Below are 21,356 nucleotides of genomic sequence, written 5' to 3'. Positions count from 1 at the left end.
AAGCCGACTGCTGACTGTGTACTACTCCGTATAATATGGTCTATTTGCCCCCGAAGTTGTTGTCCCTGAATTATACCGCTGGTTCGGGTCATACTTACCGTGGCTCGTGGTGGCGAACATATGTTAAACCAAGGGAAAACAACAGAAAAATAGAAAAAAAAAAGTTCTCGAACAATAAGAGGTAGTACCAATATAAGGCTGACATAGGAACCATTCCATATCCAATACAATGTACTTACAATAGGAGGATTGTATGCGGAGATCTGTGCTCCAAGGGGGTAATTCGGCCCCAAGACCGATCCCCGGGTAAATCACGAAAGCCTCACAGGGGTGAAAATTTAGATCTTCGCGTGGCCAAAGAGCCAGAATTATGTGTAAAGAATATGATAAGAATAAGAAAAAAATAGAAACTCAAGCCCAATTAAAACCTTTAAACCAATACATTATTGTAGTTTATGTATTGTGTATAGTAGTTAAGGTAATCACTGCCATTATTATACAAAACATAACTCATTAGTGTATTCATTCCCTTAATTATTTTGACTCAACTTTTACTCCACTCCCCATCCCTCCCTTCCCCCAGTTTTTTGTGCGGTGGATTTTTTGAGACTTCCTCTCAATCAACAGGACAAAATGGCTAGCGTTACGGAAGCAGTGAAGGAACAATTCTTGGGCAGCTCCGAGCAGCCTCACCTGTCTCATCAATCACGCACCAATTTTCTTCGTCATGCGCAAAAAGACGAGAATGGTGAACTGTTCATGAACGAGGAGCACTTCATCAACGCCGTGGCACCAAAGCAGGAGGACTACGTAAGTACCTTGGGTTCCTGAAAGCGAAGAAGCTTGGGGCTGACCCAATACTTTCCCAATAGCACAAGATCAAGCGCGAACAATACGGTATCCTCTTCAGTGTGGCGGATCGACGCAAAACCGGCAAGCTGAACATCTCCGACTGGGCCTCCTTCGAAAACCTCCTCGCGAAACCCGACGCCGAGTACGAAATCGCCTTCCGCCTGTTCGACTTCGATGGGACCGGTACCGTTAAGTTTGACACCGTGCAGGGCCTGTACAACCTGAATAAGAGTGCCGACAGCATTCCCTTCGATTGGAACTCAGAATGGGCCTCCCTGTACGGTGGTCGCACCAAGACTCGCCATGACATGACCTACCCCCAGTTTGCCCAGATGCTGCGCGGTTTGCAGGGTGAGCGCATCCGACAAGCCTTCCACATCTTCGACAAGGACGGTGATGGCTTCATTCAGCCAGAGGATTTCCAGCGCATTATTCTCGAGACCTCAAAACATAAGCTGTCAGACCATGTCCTGGAGAACCTGCCTACCCTGTGCAATATCTCCACCAGCAACCGCATCTCCTACGCCAATGTGCGTGCTTTCCAGAACGTCATGCGCGAGATGGATATCATCGACCTTGTTGTTCGCGAGGCTACCAAAAAGAGCACCGATGGCAAGATCACCCGCTCCGACTTCCTGAACGAGGCCGCTCGTACGACCCGTTTCTCTCTCTTCACCCCTATGGAAGCTGATATTCTCTTCCATTTCGCTGGTCTGGACGCGCCTTCAGGTCGTCTTTCTCAGAAGGATTTCGCTAAGGTCATTGATGCTTCATGGCGTATTCCTGTAATTGCGGCTGGCCAAGCTGTGGCCGCAGGACAGGAAGTTGCTGAAAAGACCAAGGGCTTGCTGCACAGTGTTTTGGAGTCCGTGCATCACTTCGCTCTTGGTAGTATCGCTGGTGCCTTTGGTGCCTTCATGGTCTACCCCATTGACTTGGTCAAGACCCGTTTGCAAAACCAGCGCTCCTCGCGCCCCGGTGAGAGGCTGTACAACAACTCCCTCGATTGCGCTAGAAAGGTGATCCGCAACGAGGGTTTCACCGGCCTCTACTCCGGTGTTATTCCCCAGCTGATTGGTGTTGCACCGGAGAAAGCCATCAAGCTGACGGTGAACGATCTCGTCCGTGGCTACTTCACAGACAACGACACCAAGCGTATCAAGTACGCTCACGAAGTTCTGTCTGGTGGTACTGCCGGAGCCTGCCAAGTCGTCTTCACCAACCCTCTGGAGATCGTCAAGATTCGCCTGCAGGTTCAAGGTGAAATCGCCAAGAACGTGGAAGGTGCTCCCCGCCGCTCCGCTCTCTGGATCGTCAAGAACTTGGGTCTGGTCGGCCTGTACAAGGGTGCCAGCGCCTGTCTCCTCCGCGACGTCCCCTTCTCCGCCATTTACTTCCCCACATATGCTCACCTGAAGTCCGACTTCTTCGGCGAAACCGCAACCAACAAGCTCGGCGTCGTCCAGCTCCTCACCGCTGGTGCCATCGCCGGTATGCCCGCTGCCTACCTGACCACCCCCTGCGACGTCATCAAAACCCGTCTGCAGGTCGAAGCCCGCAAGGGCGACACCAAGTACAACGGCCTTCGCCACTGCGCCGCCACCGTCTGGAAGGAGGAAGGTCTGGCTGCCTTCTTCAAGGGCGGTCCTGCCCGTATCATGCGCTCTTCACCTCAATTTGGCTTCACTCTTGCCGCATACGAAGTCCTGCAGAAGGCCCTGCCACTGCCAGGTGACGGCGACGCAATTACTCCTACCGGGCATGTCGAGCCCGGTCTCGGTGGCCAAGGTGCCACGGCGCCTCTGCCCTACCTCCGGTCAAGGAATGCTCTCAAGCTCATTCTCGACCTCGACCAAAACATCGGCCGCGTGAAGGTTCCGCAGGCCGAGAACTGGCCCAAGTTCATGCAGAGCCAGAAGTAAGGCTCTATTGATACCTGTCAATCTGAGTCTGTTTTTATTTTCATTTTTGATAGCGATGTTTTTTTCTTCATTTATCTCTCGGATTCGGCCTTTCTTTCTGTTGATTTAGCTTGAGATCTGTCTCGTTTTTCTTTCGGATTCTCATTTCTTGTCCGCCTTCTTTTTTGTTTCTTGGGCTTGACTTGAGTTTGCATCCCTTGCATCTATGGTTTCTCGGAACTCGCCTGTGTGTGCATTGTATCAACAGCAAATAGAGTTGGAAAGAAGGGTGTGTATGGGTTGTCATAGAGGGCCCTGGTTGAGCTGTTTCTATCTATCAATCTAGATCTGTTTTGGGTTGATTCTTTTCTTGATTCTTCACTTCGGTGTTGAGATGTAGTTGACTGTCGGTTAATATAGAAGTGACGTATTCGGTGAGTTGGACAGCACCATGGGTGATGTGAGGTGTGCCGCGGCTTTGATTTTCGGGTCATATCTCTCTCATTTCTTGGAAATATATACATGAAGTAGGATTGCAGAATAACAAATGGGTATCGCAATCTGACGTGAGGAAAGATTTCCCTGTACAGGTAATGTTACATTTATATCGGGATATGTCAGCCACGAAGTAGCTTCAGATGTGTAGGACATGTAAGACCCGAAGCTGGTCCAGGCTTGTAGATAAGACAGTAACCAGCAAAATCTGATCATGGTCGAATAGTTCGCCGGAAATCGCCAGAGTCATCGAGACCCCAACGTGTTTGTGATCCATAGTCCCAAAGGCCTCGCGATTGGTTCTCATGCAAGAGGCTTGTCCACGGATCCCAAGTGACAGCCGTTCAGTAAAACCTCAATTTCTTCGTAGTCTCGGTCTTAACAGTTTCATCGGCCTTGTCTTCTGCTAACGGCTCCGCGGATTGTTTTTGCTTCTCTTCTTTATTGGTCTCTTGAGGCTCCGCCGCTTGTGACTGGCTAGTCTTCTTCTGATGCCATAATGAGTCCTCGGCTTCAATTTCCCGCAGAACTACAGAAGCACAGATAGTCAGCGTCCAGGTACCAGACCAGCATCGAAAGTAACCACTCGGAGCTTAACAAACCTTCATCCCACTCTCGTTCCTTCGCCTCATCGCCAGTTCCCAGCAGTTTCTCGACGTCGACATTCTCTCCGTTTTTAACGCGAGTGATTACCTCCCGTAGAAGCTCAATCTTCGCATCTGTTGTCCGAGTGTAGGCGCCATAGCTGTTCTTCAGGGTGATCATGCGAATGGCCTGCGAGCCGATTAAAGTAAACATGATGATATAGAACGTAGCCGGGTTCCATTCCTTCGACTTTTCCTTATTGGGACTCTTGCGCGCGCCCCGATTGCGAATGAATTTGGGAATCATCGCCGTCCATACTGACGAGTCCGCGATCTTCGGCAGGTGATCGGAGGTCGAGTATGACCGCGCGGAGGGAGCGCGGCATTGCCGGGTGGCATTTGATACTGAAGGGGTAGCCTGGATGGGTCGTGCGAGCCCGAAGACTCTGGATCGTAAAGCTGAAGCCATGTTTGTGTGTTTCGCTGCGGGCGTATTCTCCGAAGCGGGAAAAGTTGAGGTCGTGATTGCCTGAGGCGATAAGGCTATCAACTCCCAATGCGGTATAGTGCTATTGTTGCTGCGACAACCGCGTCTAGAGTGTCTGATAGCGATTGCACATCAAAGCGATTTCAACGCGATGACCTCAGTCCTGCAGCCCCAATAAAACAAAAATGGCGGTCACCGTCTTGCCCGCCGGCTCCCTAACAGAATCTATAAAACAGGCTCTCCGCTCAACGACAACATGCTCAGACGTTACCGTGTCGTCCCTCCAAACACTCCTCCGCGGGTCGCCAAAGATGCCCGAGAAACCCACGAGACGAACAAAATCTACAAGAGAGCCCACAGCGCCGAGTCGGGGGAGAACTTCCCGCGCAACGAAAGCAAACCCCGCAAATAATGATGCTGCAATGCAGTCTTTGGCCGACGACGCGGCTTTGTCTTGTCAGGAGAAGCTTGTCTTCGCTACGGAGGTGTTCAATGCCACACTAAAGACCCTCACAGACGCTGCCAAAACATCCACGACCAAGCGCCAGCATGGCTCCGACACGCAAGGCGCCGATGCGGGGATCACATCGGCCGGCGAGTGCGCCAGGCTTGCTTTGTCGACTCTGCGCACACTCAAGAATGACACTGGAAACGACCAATTCCCCAAGATGCAGCTGGAACAGGGTCTCTGCGTTCTTGCGGGAAAATTAATTACCCTGGGACTGAACGATATGGCATACAAAGAGCTCCGACTGCTTAAACGGAGAATCCAACAACACCTGGATGGTGGGAAGGCGGGGAAGAAGACCGCAGATGCCAAGGACGCAACGGACGAAGAAGCTGCGAAAGAACGCATGTCGGATATGTTGACTTTTGTCCACATTGAGAACGCGAAATCACTATACGGCTTGCTCGTGCCTTTCCACTCAAATGTGATGCGACTATTTGCCGCGGATCAAAGGGCCTCGACAATACAAAAAGTCTTTCCTTCTTTGCAACTTTCCGATTCCAGCAGTCCTGCTCAGGTTATTTTGGCTGCATACAAATCTGGCCAATTATCTAACGACAAGGCTGCTCTTCAGTTGCAGATATTGTCAAATGCGATTCTGTCGCTTTGCTCGGGAACATCCCTCTCCAAGGATGAGGCATCGAACAGTTTGAAACCTACCACTTCATTGGCTTTACAGCTGCTTTCCCTCGAGGTCCGATGCTTAAGCTGGAAGCTGTCTGGCCATGTGTGTGATGAGAGCAAAGAAGTCTTCGATCCTTTGCTTCGTTATTTCGGCAGCTTCTCTCATCGCAGCAAAGGAATCGAGAAAACCGAGTTTGCCATGATTTACAAAACTGTCACTAGGCTGCAGACCTCTATTGCAGAGATCAAGAAGAAGTCATTCGAGACGCAAAATGCTACACAAGCTGCCAAGCTAATGACACTCCTGGGCCAGCTTGCTTTCGACGCGGGCTGTTTTGATGAGTCCATGAAACTTTTCACACAAGCTATCAGTCCACTTTCAAAAACACAGAGCCTTTCCCTTGCGACAGTCCGGTGTAAAGTCGCATCTGTTCATTTCCAGGCCTTGAAGACCTCAAAAAGGTTTCTACCCGGAACTTTGCAATCTCTCTCAGAGGCGACTGAAGCACTAGGATTGCAGCTTAGAGGCAGCGCAAATGATCTAGATGAACTTCTTGTGGAAGCAGCGAGATTGAAGAAGTTTGCTTTTGCCTGGTTTGGCGAGGCTATCGCAAAGAGCATTGAATCAGACAACCAGAAAAATGAGGTTGCGAATCAAATCCGAGAATACTTGCAAGCGTTCCTTAGGTTCCTTAGACGCTATGTTGGACGCCAGCCAACGGAAGAGAGCGATGAAAAAGATATCGAGATGTTTAACAGCCGTGTCTCAATTTCCAGAAGTATTATTCTCGCAGCCATCGATTCAACTGTCGCCATTGGTAAACTATCGATCATGTCTCAGAGACCACGTTGGGAAGACATGCTCCCCATCCTGGCCGATTGCCAGCGCTTGCTTACAACCATCGAATCTCCCGATGAACGAAGCATGGAAGTCACAGAAAACCTTGGCATGGCACTTGTGAAGCTTTCGAATCTGTTTTGGTCTCGCTATATCAAAGAGAAAGAGTCTGGTCATGGATACCGCGAGCTTATTCCTCTCCTTAAACATTCTACTCAGCTACTTTCAGGCTGCTCGCGCTCCCAGCGTGACACGGCATTTGCAGCTCTCAAGTTCGAGAGAATGGCTCATCTGTACGTTGATGGAAGTATGTACACTGATTCTGAGAAGATGTTCCGACAATCGATTGAGGAGTACATCCTCTCCGGAGCTTTGGAGGAAATTGCTAAGAGCAGCGGAGGACATGATCCAACTTCGCTAAGCCAGGATCCCAAAAGCCCCGGTTTCATGCTGGGGCGTGTACTCTCTGCACTTTTGAAAATGAAGCTGCGTAGAAAGGGATCTCAATCATCTGCTGTGTACGATGACACCGATCTGGTGTTCGAGCAGCGGGCTGTTCTTCTGGAGTGGCAGATGAGCTTGCTTGTTGACATGCACAACCATTCACCAAACGAAGAAGAATATCGCTCAATCCTTAGTCCACTCGTCTCCTCCCTCCTCAACCTATACCCCCTCAAACTCTATCCTATCCGCCATTCCCGTGTTATTCTCTCTTCTTTGCGTCTTTTACTTGAGAATCCTACTTCCTTGGATCCAACTTTGATTGAAACCCTGTTAGAGGCAGGGGCAGAGGTCCTGGGCCGTGGTTTACAAGTTGGGGAGGACGTTGACATCGCCCCGTTTGCGATCCATATCAGGAACTCACTGCGCGTTATTACCGGTTTCCACCAAGGCAAGATTGACACAAGTGTGCTTGATGACACGCTTGCGTCTTGGACATCATTAGCTCGCAAGTGTCCGGATGGAAAAACCCTGCTGCTTTGTATCAGTGACACGGAGTATTGGGTCCTGCAGCTGAAGGCTTTGGTCGACTACACGGAGATCCATGGTCTCTGGAAAGCTCAACTCTGCACTCTTGAGCTGATATTGCGCGCCGCAGAGCTCCAACAAGCAGGAGACCTCTCAGATGCCATCGTCATTCTCTCCCGATTGATATTGCAAAATTGCCGTCTTGGATATTGCCAGAAGGCAGGGGAGCTTCTATCACGTGGCGAGCAGTATCTTGCGCAAACTAAGGTGTCCTCTATTGCTACCATTTCCTACAAGGTTGCACAGGCAGAATACCTTTTGGAAACCGGGGAACCCGACAAAGCCGCCACTGTTCTTTCTGCAGCACGATCCTTGTACGAAAAAAGTCACAAAGCGGAACTCACCAACTTGTCTGTTCTGGCTAAGATTTCATGGGAAAGACTGGTAGCAGACGCCGCCTTCGTCCAGTCCAGGCTGTTCTCCGCCCAAGGCTCCGCGACTCAGGCTCTCTACTTCGCAAAGTTGTCCGTGCGGCTGAACTGTCGTATCTGGGCCAAGATTGAGAGGCTCGCCCAAAGAAAGCAAGACAAGTCCCTAGCCGCGGCCGCAAGCTCTGACGTCGAAGCTGTTGCTGATGGAATGGCGAAGCTTGACCTTTCCCAAAATGGATCCTCGCCAGATGTGTCAGCCAGCTATATCCAAGGAGCGCCGTTCTGGCCGCATCTCGGCTCTCATCATACCTGCCTGCTGAACCTTGCGACCTTGTCCGCCCACCATGGCTTGTTCCAAGATGCAATTTACTACGGCGAACAAGCTCTGAAGATTGACAAGACTCTCGATGCAAATGCACGGCTACTTGCGGCGCAGACCCAACTTGGATGCCATTGGATTCTGAGCGGCCACCTAGACGAAGGTCAAGATCAACTTTCTGCTGCTGCTGAGTCGTCAAAGCAGACACAGAGAAGCATTGAGACCGTGTCTTTCCAAATGGCGCTTGCGTCTTTGTGCAAGGCGCAAGGCGCACATGACAAGGCACTTCGCGTTCTTCTTGAAGCAGACAAGATTATCACGGCTGTTACCTCCGCAGATACGCCGGCCAATTCGGAGGCATCGGGTATCTCTGAGCTTGAAGACAAGATGGACAAGTTGCGGGTCAGATCTAGCAGCCGACGGACGCCAACCCCTACCACGACTACAACCCGACGTACCCGTGCAACTAGTTCCGCAGCGCCCAAATTAGCAAGGAAAGCCCCAGCGCCGAAGCCAGCTCTCCCGCAAGTCCAATCCAAATCCATATTGCAACTCAAAGGCAGCATCCTCAGACAACAAGCCGACTGCCTTCGGGAGTTACGCGACTTCGAGCGATCGGCACAGACCCTTGCTGAAGCGAGACAGTTTGCTGTGGCCCGGGAAAGCAAGATTGCTTTGGAGATAGGCGAGAGTGAGCATCTACTCGCCGATGCAATCCGCCGTTTTGCCAGTCATGCTGTATACTGTGTCCTTCCCGAATCTACAATCTCGCTACCATCACTCAAGTCGCCGAGTAAGGCGGATGAGTCCAGTGTGCCGGTAACGAAAGCTTCGACGAGGAAGACCAGGGCGCCAGCCAGGGCTCCTCGCACCAAGGCCCAAAAGGCTAGCGACGACTTCTCGGTCATGCTGTCAAAGGCGAGCGATTGTCTTGTCAGTGTTTTCTCCGATGCCACAATCCTCGGTTCAACGCTCGATAGCCACGCGGCATCTCGCTTGATGAGCAGGATATCTATGTTGTCGCATGCGACTTCTTCTGGAATTCCCGCCAACCTGGCTCAGTCGCCTGCGAACATGAATGGTAAGTTCGGCAATATGCGTATTAGCCCACACAAATCTAACATTCTTTTCTTTTTTAGAAATTGGACGTGTTGGTGCCTTTGCTCGCGAAAGCATGGCCATTGATATTGATCGCCAGTTGGCCGATCATGCTGACCCTCTTCTCTGGCCAACTTCCTTCCCTTCGGCCGTCGAGTTGGATGGTGATCTTTGCTCCAACTTTACACAAGACTATGTAGATATTTTGCCCGAATCTTGGAATGTTCTCTCTCTGTCACTAAGTGCAGATCAGACTGAGTTTGTGGTCTCGCGGCTGCAGAAAGACCGTTCTCCTTTCCTTCTTCGACTTCCTCTCCATCGAGGAAACTCAGAAGATGACGAGGAAGAGCAGTTTACTTTCGAGGATGGCAAACAAGAAATGCAAGAACTTATCAAGTTGGCCAACGAGAGTGCACATGCAGCCAAGGCTCAAACCGACAAGGTCTCAAAGAAGGAATGGTGGAAGACCCGTGAAGCGCTGGATCGTCGAATGGAAAGTGTCCTCCAGAACATTGAGAACATTTGGTTTGGTGGCTTCCGGGGTGTATTCTCGCCGCTCTCGCAGGAAACCACTGCCTTGGTCCGCTTTGCCAGTACTTTCCAGGGACTTCTCGACAAGCATCTTCCTTCTCGGCAAAAGGGCGGCAAAGCCGCTGGGCCTCGACTCACACTGCACCAGAACGTTGTGGACTTGTTCATTGGGCTTCGCGATCTCGAGGAGGAGGAAGAGCCTGAAGACACTCTCATGGATCTTCTCTACTTCGTTGTCGACATACTGCAATTCCAGGGCGAGCGCAACGCCTATGATGAGATCGACTTTGACATGATGGTCGTGGATACCTTAGATGCACTGCGAAGTTATCACGAAGCTGCACGCGAAGAACTCGCAACACGGCCACCCAAGCACACAATTCTTGTACTCGACAAAGCCCTCCATCTGTTCCCGTGGGAGTCGCTTCCCTGCCTCCAAGGATATCCCGTCTGCCGCGTCCCATCTCTTGAATGCCTGCGAGACCGAGTTCTCCAATTCCGCAAGTCCTCCTCCGGAGCCGTTATAGACCGCACCTCTGGCGCGTTTGTCCTCAATCCCACTGGTGACCTACGCACAACCCAAACGACCTTCGAACAGGACCTCGCAAGATTCAAGTCCTGGAACGCTATCGTGCAGCGCGAACCTTCCGAAGATGAATTCCGCGACTCGCTAGAGAAGAAGGCTCTGTTCCTTTACTTTGGCCACGGAAGCGGAGCACAATACATCCGCGGACGCACGGTCAAGCGGCTGACGCAGTGCGCCGTTGCGTTCCTTATGGGATGTAGCAGTGGCCACTTGACCGAAGCCGGCGAGTATGAGCCTTATGGTACGCCGATGAATTATCTGCATGCTGGCAGCCCGGCACTTGTGGCCACGCTGTGGGATGTCACAGATCGTGACATTGATCGGTTTACCACGACTACCTTTGATGCTTGGGGGTTGATAGAGAAGAAGGAGAATAGAGAGAAAAAGAAGAAGCGTGATGAGGGGGATGTTGGCCTTGATACGGCTATAGCTCGCTCGAGGAGCGCTTGTGTGTTGAAATACCTTAATGGTGCGGCGCCGGTTGTCTACGGTGTTCCGGTGTTTTTGGAGTGAAGAATTTGGTTCTTCTATTTTGTATATATACCATTGTATTTATCGGGTTTTATGAAGATATGACTTTCTACTGTGGTTTCTCGCGGCTGTGCTGGGTGTGCAGTATATCAGTAGATGCAGTAAGTGCATGGTAAGGCTGAATATTTAGAGCAGAGCTGATGCGCAGCTCATCAACCAATGAGAACTTGGATCTCTGCCAATATCTGAGGACACTAGGCGCACATGTTTTGGGCAGCAAAGATCGTGTGTGGAAAAGAATTCAGACATACATCAGAGTCAGTCTTTTGGAGCGAATATGTCCCCTCCACCTACATTGCAAGTCTGCCACAGCTAACCTCCTGTTGTAACGAAAACCATGACTCTGCTACCTTTGTGTGTTTCTGAAAAGAGGCAATTTGAGTCGAAGATTGGATGCTATAACAAGGCCTAGACTCTACATTGTTTAGTAGCCCGAGGTTCCCATCCCTAGCGATAGCTATAGTTAAAGTGTATAGATCTTAGGAGTTATATGTGTGTATGATGCTAGTTATCCTTATATCTCACTGTATCTTACTATATCTACATCTATCGTGAGATATAGTACTTGTATACTTCAATAGGAAAATAATACCGGGCCCAGTTCCCCTCATGCGGGACAATTTCCCCCCACTACAGAAACCGGCTCAGCTTCCGATTCCCGTATCTTTTTCTTTTTTCCTCTCGATTCTCCCCAGATCCTATACAATTTTCTTATACTCATTAAGAAAACAATATGTCCGTCACTACAACTGCAACCATTGCTTCCTTCGGCGGAAAGCTCCTCAAACTAAGTCATGCCGCCACCACTACAAAATGCGAGATGAAATTCAACCTCTACTTGCCTCCACAGGCCCAGACACAGAAGGTCCCGGTATTGATCTATCTCTCTGGTTTGACCTGTACAGCTGAGAACTGCTCCGAGAAGGGCTTCTTCCAGCACGGTGCTAGCAAGAAGGGCATTGCCGTGCTCTACCCGGATACCAGTCCACGTAGGTCTACCTATGCTTTGTTGTTACATATCCTGGGGCATCAATTTCATGGATTCCATCCAGTCTATCGTCTTGATTACTAGATCACCGTTTTTGAGAGAAAACAAACCAAAAAACCATATCGTTAACGTCTACCCACAGGCGGACTCAACATCCAAGGCGAGGACGACGCATACGACTTCGGCTCCGGTGCCGGCTTCTACGTCGACGCCACCAAAGCCCCCTACAACGCCGGTTATAACATGTACAGCTATGTCACTGAAGAGCTGCCCAAGACTGTTTTCGATGCATTCCCCGATCAACTGGATGCGAGCCGGGTTAGCATCACCGGCCACAGTATGGGCGGACACGGCGCTCTGACTTTGGTATGTTTCAACTAGCTCGACCGTATCCTGGTTTTACATTTTTTGCAAAGAATATCCTTCCCTCCTTATAGCAAAAACCCCTAACCCCTCCCTCTCCCAGTTCCTCCGCAACCCAGGCAAATACAAGTCCGTCTCAGCCTTTGCGCCCATCACAAACCCCACGAACTGCCCCTGGGGCCAGAAGGCGTTCTCGGGCTACTTCGGCGATGACCAGCAGGACAAGTGGAAGCAGCATGATGCCACGGAGCTGATTAAGAAGTGGGCCGGCGGTCCTCTAGATATTCTGATTGACGTGGTATGTGCAGCGTCTCCCCAACCTTCCTGTTTACAACTTACGATTTACGATCCGAAATCTAATCTCATCCACGCCCAGGGCACCGGCGACAATTTCTACAAGCAGGGTCAACTGCTGCCTGAGAACTTCGAGGCTGCGGCTCGCGACGCAGGTATCAACGGCCTGAACATCCGTTACCAGCCTGACTACGACCACTCGTACTATACTATGGCTTCCTTTGCGGATGACCATATCGAGCATGCGGCTAAGTATCTCTTTGCATAGTGTGTTCTCTTCTCTCCTGACTTCCTGATTTCCCTTTCGATCTCAATGAAAAAGAATTATATATGTCTTGTGCTGCTCTGATCGATGCGTCTTTGTAAACATGTTCTGATTTGGGTTTCTCGCTCAAGTGAGCGCCAGGCTGTTAGGTCTAGGATATAAAAAGCTGGTGGATTGAAGCGCGGTTCGACAATAAAAGTGCAATGCTATAATATTCATACTGATACTGAGGAATCTAGGTATAAGTTGGCTTCCATGCGTACAATTGTAGTTGAGGTACTCATTAAGACAGCTCAATCACTTCATTTCCTATCTACCTACTTCAGTGCACCTACTTCAGTGCACACCCAACAGTCAACAGAAATCCAACAGACACAAGAAGAATCCCGTCTGTTTATCTTATATCATAGGAGAGAGAGAGAGCATAGCATGGCTTGTGATATTGAAAACACCAGTGGGGACGGGGATACAAGAGAACACCATAATGCGAATGCACGAGCAGAGCAGATTGAGATGGGAACGAGGTAATGATGAACGGTATTTACTCGGAACTTTTCGAAGATCGGGTGCTTTTGTGCTTTTTTGGTTTGCTCCCTCTCGTATCCAGCTCGTTTGGCTGGGCATGCTGGGCGCAGAAAATATCGTTATCCTTGGGGATGAAGTAGATCGTGTAGAAGATGGCGAAGTCACAAGGCGCGAGGATGGACGTCACCTCGTCGCGTCAAAACGTAAATATGGAATGGGGGAATCTAGAAAACAGATAGAGAGAAAGAGAAAAGGAAACTTCATGCGCTCAATCGTTGGATGAAAGACTGGAGATTGGAGGTTAGTTGGTTGGGCGTTGTGCAAATGTGACACCAATGTCAGATACATACCGGGAAGAATTGCCGGAACCCTTTCACGTCCAGCTGGCTCAGTGCGTTCAAGAACTCTTCGATGAGCTCGGCGCCCATGCCCATGTTGGGTAGTTCCTGACTGCGCAAGTATTCCGCATATTCCATACCTGTCTTGGAGTAGATGATGCGTTGCAGCCCGCCTGCCTCGGCAAGGACCTGCTTGGCCTGCGCGTCTTTAGGGTTGAATGATGGGGTGGTCGGAAGCGCCCAGGTGAGCGGTGAGAGACGGTTAATCATGAATGAACCAAAGCCGGGGAGTGCGGCCTGGGTGGGTGCCGTGCCGTTCGCAGAGCCAATGTCCGGTCCGCCCCAGCAGCTCGCCATGCGGTTCAACACGCAGAATGCCATCTTGGCAGTGGTCAAATCCTCGATGTCTTTGGCGAAGTGTTCCAGGGTCGTGATCAAAGTTTCAAAGATGGACTGATTTCTCTCACTGATGATCACGGCTCCCAGGTCGTTGCCTAGCACTGCGAGCAGGAAGTTCAGATATTCGCGCTTGAGTTCGGCAAGCTGGATTTCGTCGTCGGTGCCGATGGTTGGCTCGGCAATACCAGCGAACACGCGCTGCAAGAAGGGAGTCAAGAGGGTGTCGAGAATGCTGTAGATCTCGCCCTTGAATCCGAAAACGACTTGGTCCAAAAGACGGAGGAACAGTGCCATCTCGTCGCGCGACGAAGTTTGGGTCAACAGGCCATCAATCCACCGGGGCAGCTGGGGGAGGATCTGCGCACCGAGAACACCAATGAGCCGGGAGAACGCGAAGCGAGCGGCAGTTCGAATGTTGAAAGAGTTCTTGAGGGATTCGAGAGAGACCAAAGTTGCTTCAGCCACCTGGGCGAAAGCCGCCGAGACCTCAGGCAGCACATGGGCAGATGGCGAGCCAGCGCTGCCAGGCTGCCAGTCGGAGAATCCCTTCGCAAGAGTTCCAAGAGCCATGATATCGTGGTGGATCTGCAGCAGCGCCCGCTGGTCATTGTTCTTGGCAGCTTCCAAGTTACGCTCCATGTCACCGAAGACTGGGCTCAGCACAGACTGGACGTAGAGTACTTGCTTGTCTGCTGTGATACTGGGGGTCGAGCTAATGATTCCCACGGACTCGAAAAGATACAACTGGCTGGTGAAAACGACGTCTCCACTGCGCTCGTGGTCTTCAGAAGACATCTCGTCGCCGTCGTCGCCCTCTGAAGGTACCTCGGCCTGAATGACCAGCAAGTCACCCAGCGCCTCCACAACGGTCTGTGCTATGTTGCCAATCTGGCTGCGCAGCTGTCTGGCTAAGCGATGGAAAAGATACCACGAGCGGGTCTTGACTTTGCGAACAGGGTGGTGCACAAGCTGAAGGAAGCTCTCCAAAACTCCGGGAATGAGATGAGAGTGGTGGACGAAGAAGGAGCTATAGCGAACGCAGATTTCCATATATTGAAGTTGCGTCGCGGGGTGGGTGAAAGATCGAATATCATTTTCAACCATTGCAGACATCATCTCGATCAGACGGGTCGCAGCCATACCAGTAGGAGCACCCTTGTTGTAAAGACTGCCGCCACGAACAGCCATATCACCGAACAAGAACATCTCATGCAGTGCAAGATCTAGATCACGCCAGTCGAGCTGACCCCCAGATGTCCGCAGGTTCTCGAAAGTTGTGCCCACCACCTCTGAGATCGCATTGATGTAAAGTCCCTCGTCAGCTGCGGAAATAATCTGCTGCAGCACACCCAGTCTCTTGCGGAGGTCCTGGAACTCTGCCTCATCGGTCTGTTCGTCCTCGTCGCCCCAGTTTGAAGTTTCATCATACCGCATTTTCGCAACAATAGCCTTCAGTATAGGAAGTAGAATGGACTTGTTTCGCTCTTCGAAGGATGGGTTTGCCTTGGCGAGGTTCCGAATATAGGTGAGCATGTCACTGACGCAAGGAATGACAGTTGAGCAAACTTCATCGTATTCGTCCGAAAAGAATCGCAGCACGTGCGGCAGAAACACCTGCAAGAGGTTCTCTGCCTTTTCCTTGACGGGCCCAGCATCATTGTCCAATACCCGCACAATATCCATGACCGTGATGTTAACCAGCTTAGCGACCGTCTCTGCCAAATCAGTATCGTACTTGTATGTGAAGCGACTCTCGCGCAAGGGCGGGCTGTTGGACAGCTGGGTAATGATAGAGTCCAGGTTCAAGAAAACAATCATCTCGATTTTATCCGCGGGCTTCATCTTCTTGCCGATGATCTCGGTGAAAACATCCACGGCAGCATCGCGCACCCGCTGCTCACCCTCTCGGAGTTCCTGCTTCTCGGCTCGTCCAAGCTGCTGGAACAGCAAGTCCAACATGGTCTGGTTCACGACCAGCCCGATGTCAATCCAGCTGACCCAGCTGCCAACAGCCTTCAGGCACATCTCCACAATGGAGTCGTCGCCTTCCCGCCAGACAGCCAAAATCTCCTGCCAAGAATTGGCAATTTTCTGCATGTCCCTCTCACGGATGAGGTCCTTCAAGGTATTGGCCTTGTCCTGTTCCCCACGAGATCTCGAAACCAGGACATCGCCAATCTCCTCGTGGATCGAGTTCAGCACACGTAGGTAGAACACAACTCCGAGCTGGTTGTCCCGGCCTGCGGACTTGTTGGTCAAGGCAAGAAGATCGTCGATGCAGGACTCCCATCCACCAGCATAGAGTGAAGAGAAGAGATATGTGACTGTCTGTGCAATTTTGTTCTGGATGTAGGGAGCGTCTGGGGTAGCCGTGGCTTCGGGACCGTAGGTCTGGCGGATGTAGGCGAGCAGGCTATCTCGAACGAGGGCGAGCGAGGCCTGGTCGATCAGGCCGACCTGGGCGGCGCTATTGACAACTTCCAAGCTGACATGCCGTACGACTTCGGGCTGTTGTGGGGTCTTGGTGAAGAGGGAGAGGCAGACTTGCCATCCGGAGGGGTCGGAGCGGAGTTGGTTAAGGTAGTCGAAAGCTTGCGATTTTAAAGCCTGGTCGGAGGACGGGTTTCCGGCGATCTCAATGGCATTTGCTACCTGTAACATGTCAATCATCATCCTGTTGGGAGTTCAAGGTGTTGGAGGGGCTATGATGTTTGAAGCGGCGGGGGAGGGGTGGGGAGTGAGAATTTTTGGGGATTAAGTATTGGGGATAAATTGGACAAGACTCACCTGTTCTTCCATCTTCCAAGCCAGTCTCCCTTCAGAGCGTGGGGAAGGTGAAAAGAAACGAGGGGGAGGTGTGTGTTGTTAAAATTGTTTTTTCGGTGGAGGATATCATTCGAACAATCGGGTGCTCCGCCTTCTCCAGTTCTCCGGGGCTCCCTTTCGCTTCAAACAAAAACAACGATTCGAAAAAAAAAAAAGTAGAGGAAGAAGCAGGAAGCAAAAGTGTAAGCTATTTGCTCAAATGGAATTCATTTACTTTGTTTCTTTGACCGAATAGGGCAAGGGGTTGCGTGCACACAGTTGTTTTTTGATTGTCGTCATTGCCCGCTACTTAGGTCTACTAAGCTTTTGCACTATCTAACCACCCAAGTAGTAAGTATATACATGTGTATAATAACTCCATCTATGTGTACATACATATAGACGATCATAAAATCATATACACTTTTACTTAAAATTACTTGACTTCTAATTCTTGTCAGCCTCTTGCTGCAAAACCTGCTGTTCCATCTTCTCAAACCCATCAACAGCCTTGCCATACTGTTCGAACACTCCCTTCTGGTAACCGTCTGCAATCTTCTCAATGAACTCATCCTCCTTCCACCGTTCACCGATCAATGTTTCAAAGGTCTGACCGGGCTGTCGTTCGATACCCCACACAGCTTTGTATGCAGCACCCAGAGCACAGGCATTGTCACCAACATCAAGCTGATACACACCCTCAACACCGCCAAGAATCTCGCCAGCAATCTTGGCAATAGCCTTGTTCTTCGAGCCTCCACCAACAAGGTAAACTCGTCGCGGCTGAGAGGGGATCCCGTCACCGGGGCTCTGAGTTAGGCCCCGAGACCGCAGACGCAGCGAGATCATCTGACTCTCAATAATGGCACGAGCCTCGTCTGCCGGGCTATTCCATCCCTCAGTAGTCTCCTTTAAATTCCCCGTAGTGGGATCATATGTAAAGCGCCATTGACCCTTGCGGATGTTTGGTACAATCTCGTGTCGCGGGAAGAACAGACCCATCTTCATCGGGTCCGATGCATTATCTTGGCCCAATGGGGGAGTCTGCAGCGCAACCTTGTCAAAGTTAGCCCACGGTTGGGCAGGGGTATCGTTCAGGCTCTCATTGATCGCGTCTCGGACGTGCTCACGGGCCAGACCGCCGTTTTTGTAGCACAGCATGAACATGTACAATCCGGGGGTGGTCGGATGGTTGAAGAAATGGGTAGCGGGATCGGGTTTGTAGCTAGGCGTGGACATGAGGAATGTTGTAGATGTGCCGAGGGAGACCATTGCGTCCGACGGCCGCAACGGCAATGCAAGAATGGTCGCTGGGTTGTCGCCAGTTGCGGGAATGACTGTGCAATCAGGACTAAATCCGAATCGATTCACAAAGTATGCGTGAACGGGGCCAAGGTGTAGGCCTCCGTCTTCCGGTACTTCACCGAGCTTTCGCTTCAAGTCCTCGACCCCAAAAACGCCTGAGCAGAGCTTGATCAGCTGCTCATCATAGGCGCCTTTCTTGATGTTCCACAGATTCATTCCGCATACGTCAGAGATGTCGAATGGGGCTACATGGCCGAGGAAAAGGGACGCCAGGAAGGAGGACACCAGTGAGATCCTGGATGTCTTCTGGTAGACTTCGGGGTGTTTCCTTGTGAACCGGAGGATTTGGGGACCTGTGAATCTCTAATGATAAAGTCAGCATGGTTGCCACATGTATGCAGATAGACTCAGGGTTCTTACATGGTGTGCTTTGCTTCCCGACGCCTGCGCCAGATGCTCAGAGTCTCCGAGAACCTCATCGAACTCATCGCATTCTTTTTGTGTGCTGGAATCTTGCCAATTGGGGCTGTATGGGTGTGAGAAAGCACCTTCTAGCTGTGCCTCGAGGGATTTGCTCGAGTCTAGATTGCGGAGAAGCTGCTCCGCATTTTGACCCCAGTATACGCTTCCGTGCTGCTGGCCAGCAGCACTGATTCCCTTCACACGGCTAAAGTCAAGTCCTTGCTTACGCAAGCTCTCTAGCACGCTGTCCAATGCCTGCAGCCACAAAGCGACCGGGGCGAAGACCTCATGCTCAGCTTCATTATTCAGAACACCTTTCTTGACCGGAAATCCGTGTGAATCGGCATCGAAGTCGAATTTCGCGACATGTTCCACCTTGAGCTCAGAATTGACAACCAATCCTTTGAGCTGTTGTGTCGAGAGATCGAACCCGATATAGAGGGGGCTGTTAGACGTCATAGCTGTGAACTTGTCACAAATACGTTTACACGAAATGAAAGCAGCAAATGCAAAAAAGACACAATGATATAGAAAAAGGGAATGTAAAACTTTTATAGACAAATGTATAAGTCACAAGAGGGGCGGTAAAAAAAGAGGAAGTGCAAGCGGAAAGATGAGCCCGCTATGATGTAAAGAGGGGAGTATAACCGGGTTGCTCCTTTTTGCCTCGTTACCATCTATTTTTCCATATATTGTAGGTGTAGATTTGTTTTTTTGCATAGAACTGAATCTAACTAAACTATTGGAAATCTCTACCGAGCACTAATTACGGTAAAAAGGGAAGATAACTATGTTTTCCATTAGTGGGCATTGTCAAGTATAGCAAGTCAAGCCCGAGCCGGGTAAATAGGTGAGACTCTGCTAATATCGGTAGAATAGCCTCCCCCCACCTATATCGGAGCAGTTTGGGTATTGAACTGTTTTGAATTGCCATAAAATTGTACAAGAATACAGTGTAGAGGTTCAGATGAGTTCTACCATGCTTTGTATTCAATCTATACATAGTACAGATTCCCCAGGGGTATCATCGCAGTTCCTATCTTATTCCGTCCAGTCTTCAGATGCTTATTGTCGCTTCCGATCATGACTGTGGTCACTGTGATCATGGCCGTGATCATGACATTGTGTTTCAGGATCGCCTCCAATGTCCCGCGCAACAAATTCATCCGAGAAGGTGAGGTCTTGGTGTTCCGCTGGAATGAAGCGGACCTTGATGCGCTTCACACCACGAACATCGGATCCAACAGCCTTGCGAACGGCCGCTTCAATAGAATGCGATCGGCTGACAGCCCAAGCACCTGGCACAGCCAGCTCAATATCCATCAAGTAGTTTTGGCCAGACTTCATGCCCTGCACGTCACGAACAATCACTTCATGGCCGTCTTCGAGTTCCTTCAAGGTCTTGGCCGTCGCGGCCTCCACGGAGCTTCGGACATCCTCGTCGACCGTGGTATCCGCCAATTCCAAAAGAGAAGTACATGTGTTACCCCAGCCAGCTTTGACCACCATCAAGGAGATCAAAAGTCCACCAACCGGGTCCAGCCAGGTGGCGTCTTGAAAGACATAGCTTCCTCCAATTGTGAAAAGGGCGACAATACTCGTTAGGGAATCAACGCGGTGGTGAATGGCGTTGGATGCAAGTACCGAGGACTTGCGCTCGTTGGCAACCTTCATAGCTAGATTGGATGTCAGTCAATTGGTGGATAAACTCCTCTTCCTGTACTTACTAGCACGGTAAAGCCACTCCTTAATGACAATGGAGCCAGCGGCAAGCCACGCAGCATGAATACTAGGACCAACTGGGCCGTGACTATGCGAATGACCATGTCCCAGTATCCCGGTGTGAGCCACTGTTTCAGCTATCTCGGGGTAGAACTGAGCCAGCAGGACTTGTCCCGAGTTGAGACCCATAAACATTCCTCCGCAGAGCAATAGGCCACTAACCCCCAGAGCACCAATGCTCTCAATCTTTCCATAACCATTGGGGAATCGATCGCTCGGAGGCTTCAGGGACCAGGCGACAGTTCCCAGGGTCAAAAAGTCGGACACGAGATCGGTAAGGGCGTGGTAGGCGTCGGCAATCAAAGCTTGAGAGTGAAACATATACCCACCGATGAACTTTCCAATTGCCATACACAGGTTTGCGACGAGACCGATCCGTGTAATGCGAACACCAGCGTCGCTTTTATTTGTGGAGGTCAAATAGGTGTTATCATGATGATGATGATGGCTGTGGCCGCCGTGGCCTCGTGTTTGGGTCATAGCGAGTGAAGTAGGGATGGAACGAGGTCTGGAATGAAAAAGAAAGGAGGAAGCGTCTCTTAAAAAGGGAGTGGAAGTAAGTATGCGCCGCTGAGCAGATCCAATATTGGAAACCCTTAAGTGGAGAGGACGTAGCCTGCGCAGGGGCTGCGTCAGCGGCATCTCGACGTTAAAAGAAAAAGGGAACAAAGATAATTGGACAAGTGTTCTTTTCGTGTAAATTATGCAAAAGAATACAAAGATACAACACAATTGTACAAACTAAAGAGAAGTTGAAGCTCTTGGGGTAATATCATGTAATCGGACCGAATTCCTCAATGTGCTGATATTCGGTTCTCATCTTCCAATGTGAGTCTTTGTATTCTTTATTACTTCGCGTGAATATCGTCATTCTCATTGCTCCGATACTCTCAAATGCTCAGATCTGTCGTGAGAGGCCTATCACAACCTATTCATATCAGATTTCATATTATTCAAATCTCTCAGATTTGAAACCCTCGGGGCCCTTGATTCCGCTTATTTATCCTGCCAAGCATTAACCGCCTACGCAATCGTTGGAGAACCAACTCCGCTCTTTTTATACTCCGCCAAGACAT

At 50.4% G+C, this 21,356-nt stretch overlaps 7 protein-coding genes across 7 annotated transcripts; 3 read left to right on the top strand and 4 right to left on the bottom strand.

Moving 5' to 3' along the window:
* Nucleotides 1–633: 633 nt before the first annotated feature.
* On the top strand, nt 634–2,774 carry N7529_002967 (citrin; the record flags this gene model as incomplete). Its single annotated transcript, XM_057238494.1, has 2 exons — nt 634–810; nt 873–2,774. The coding sequence occupies 2 exons, from the start codon at nt 634–636 to the stop codon at nt 2,772–2,774; spliced, it is 2,079 nt and encodes a 692-aa protein (XP_057101105.1).
* An 818-nt stretch (nt 2,775–3,592) lies between these two features.
* On the bottom strand, nt 3,593–4,301 carry N7529_002966 (DUF5321 domain-containing protein; the record flags this gene model as incomplete). Its single annotated transcript, XM_057238493.1, has 2 exons — nt 3,593–3,777; nt 3,851–4,301. 2 exons carry the CDS (start codon nt 4,299–4,301, stop codon nt 3,593–3,595), a joined length of 636 nt encoding a protein of 211 aa, XP_057101104.1.
* Nucleotides 4,302–4,504: 203 nt separating this feature from the next.
* N7529_002965 (C50 family peptidase) lies at nt 4,505–10,736 on the top strand (the record flags this gene model as incomplete). The annotated part of the gene is made up of 2 exons (XM_057238492.1): nt 4,505–9,089; nt 9,148–10,736. The coding sequence occupies 2 exons, from the start codon at nt 4,505–4,507 to the stop codon at nt 10,734–10,736; spliced, it is 6,174 nt and encodes a 2,057-aa protein (XP_057101103.1).
* Nucleotides 10,737–11,487: 751 nt separating this feature from the next.
* Nucleotides 11,488–12,667, top strand: N7529_002964 (S-formylglutathione hydrolase; the record flags this gene model as incomplete). Its single annotated transcript, XM_057238491.1, has 3 exons — nt 11,488–11,743; nt 11,885–12,108; nt 12,209–12,667. 3 exons carry the CDS (start codon nt 11,488–11,490, stop codon nt 12,665–12,667), a joined length of 939 nt encoding a protein of 312 aa, XP_057101102.1.
* An 860-nt stretch (nt 12,668–13,527) lies between these two features.
* Nucleotides 13,528–16,599, bottom strand: N7529_002963 (Ran GTPase-binding protein LOS1; the record flags this gene model as incomplete). The annotated part of the gene is made up of 1 exon (XM_057238490.1): nt 13,528–16,599. The coding sequence occupies one exon, from the start codon at nt 16,597–16,599 to the stop codon at nt 13,528–13,530; it is 3,072 nt and encodes a 1,023-aa protein (XP_057101101.1).
* A 579-nt stretch (nt 16,600–17,178) lies between these two features.
* On the bottom strand, nt 17,179–18,957 carry N7529_002962 (xylulokinase; the record flags this gene model as incomplete). Its single annotated transcript, XM_057238489.1, has 2 exons — nt 17,179–18,399; nt 18,457–18,957. The coding sequence occupies 2 exons, from the start codon at nt 18,955–18,957 to the stop codon at nt 17,179–17,181; spliced, it is 1,722 nt and encodes a 573-aa protein (XP_057101100.1).
* A 606-nt stretch (nt 18,958–19,563) lies between these two features.
* N7529_002961 (cation diffusion facilitator family transporter) lies at nt 19,564–20,760 on the bottom strand (the record flags this gene model as incomplete). The annotated part of the gene is made up of 2 exons (XM_057238488.1): nt 19,564–20,174; nt 20,226–20,760. 2 exons carry the CDS (start codon nt 20,758–20,760, stop codon nt 19,564–19,566), a joined length of 1,146 nt encoding a protein of 381 aa, XP_057101099.1.
* Between the last annotated feature and the right edge of the window lie 596 nt (nt 20,761–21,356).

This window comes from Penicillium soppii (assembly GCF_028829465.1).
Source record: "Penicillium soppii strain IBT 18220 chromosome Unknown utg000003l, whole genome shotgun sequence".
In the NCBI taxonomy this organism is placed as follows: domain Eukaryota; kingdom Fungi; phylum Ascomycota; class Eurotiomycetes; order Eurotiales; family Aspergillaceae; genus Penicillium; species Penicillium soppii.
Note: the sequence above shows the minus strand (reverse complement) of the source record. Positions and strands in the feature narration are given on the sequence as shown.